General features: G+C 60.7%; 1 protein-coding gene across 1 annotated transcript; it reads right to left on the minus strand.

The window, feature by feature from the left end:
* Window positions 1-423: 423 nt before the first annotated feature.
* JKF63_03824 (uncharacterized protein) lies at window positions 424-663 on the minus strand (the record flags this gene model as incomplete). The annotated part of the gene is made up of 1 exon (XM_067899822.1): window positions 424-663. One exon carries the CDS (start codon window positions 661-663, stop codon window positions 424-426), a length of 240 nt encoding a protein of 79 aa, XP_067755028.1.
* Window positions 664-1201: the final 538 nt, after the last annotated feature.

Raw genomic sequence — 1201 nt, forward strand, 5'->3', positions numbered from 1 at the left:
GGGAGGGGGGGGGGTGCGCTGAGCGGTGAAAAGCTGTCGGGGAAGAGGAGAGCGGGCGAGTGGGCTGGCGTTTACATCCATTGCAACCCACCGTCTCGCCTCGTTTCGCACCACGCCAGCGCCCCTTTCACGACCTCATCCCGTGACCACAGAGGGTCGCCTCGCCATACACGTCCCCTCGCTCACATCACCCTCTGAGACCACACAGACACACGTAAAGCAAAATGTCAGCCCTACACGCGAACAGACACAGCTAGGAAAAAAGAGAGAAGGGGGAAGGCAGTGGGAAAAACAACAGAGGAACTTACGGAAGACAAACCAATACAGAGAGCGCCAGGGCCTTCGTGCAGGGGCAGCGTCAGTATGCAGAAAGCCCGCGCGGCCTCACGCTGCTGCGAAACGCACTCCTGCGGTCAGTGTGCCTTAGATGGGCTCCTCGGTATGCTTGCCGTTTGCGGCCTGGCTCTCACCCGCCGTCATCACCACCGACCCGGGCAGGTGCAGCTCGTCGGGGCGCTTGTACGCAATGAAGAGCGCCGCAATCACGCCCACCACCGTGATGCCCAGGCACACCCACACCAGCGGGAACTCCTCCTTGGACTTCGCCGACACCACGGACAGACACGCCGCGAGGGCGGCGAGCAGCAGCTGTGCAGCGGACATGATAGTGCGGAATACGTATAGGGTTCGAGGGGGGGGTGGCGGAGAAAGAATGCGGGAGAGTCGCGCTTCACTCTTGGCAATGAATGCGTGTTTGCTTCGTGGGCGTTCACTTTTTGCTGTTGTGTTGGTGGTTCGGATAGCGGGAGTGGGGCGAGAAGAGACTGCGGAATCTGTACGACGCGCGAGAGCAGTGTTCGCGTGGATTTTGCAGAGTATGGAAGTGTGGAGCGAGAACAGAGGAGGGGGGGGGGGTGCAGAGAACAATTCAGCAGGCAGAGGTGGGTTTCGAGCGCAGCGCATGAGGAGAGAAGGAGCGGAGTCGAGCAGTCCGGAGGGTAAGCGCCAGCCGCCCGCCTACACCATGAACGGAGCACCGCGCACGCGCATCGACCAACCCCCTTTGCGCCGCATTGCACCGTGGGGGCTTCTGTTTTTTGAAGTCTTCTCCCGCGCCAGTGAACATCGTTCGCTGAGTTGCCGGTGTGCATTTTTTTATCTTGGACTGTTCGCCGAGCCTCTTCGGCGCAAATGCGTACGG

The sequence above is a fragment of the Porcisia hertigi genome, chromosome 31, assembly GCF_017918235.1.
Source record: "Porcisia hertigi strain C119 chromosome 31, whole genome shotgun sequence".
Classification (NCBI taxonomy): domain Eukaryota; phylum Euglenozoa; class Kinetoplastea; order Trypanosomatida; family Trypanosomatidae; genus Porcisia; species Porcisia hertigi.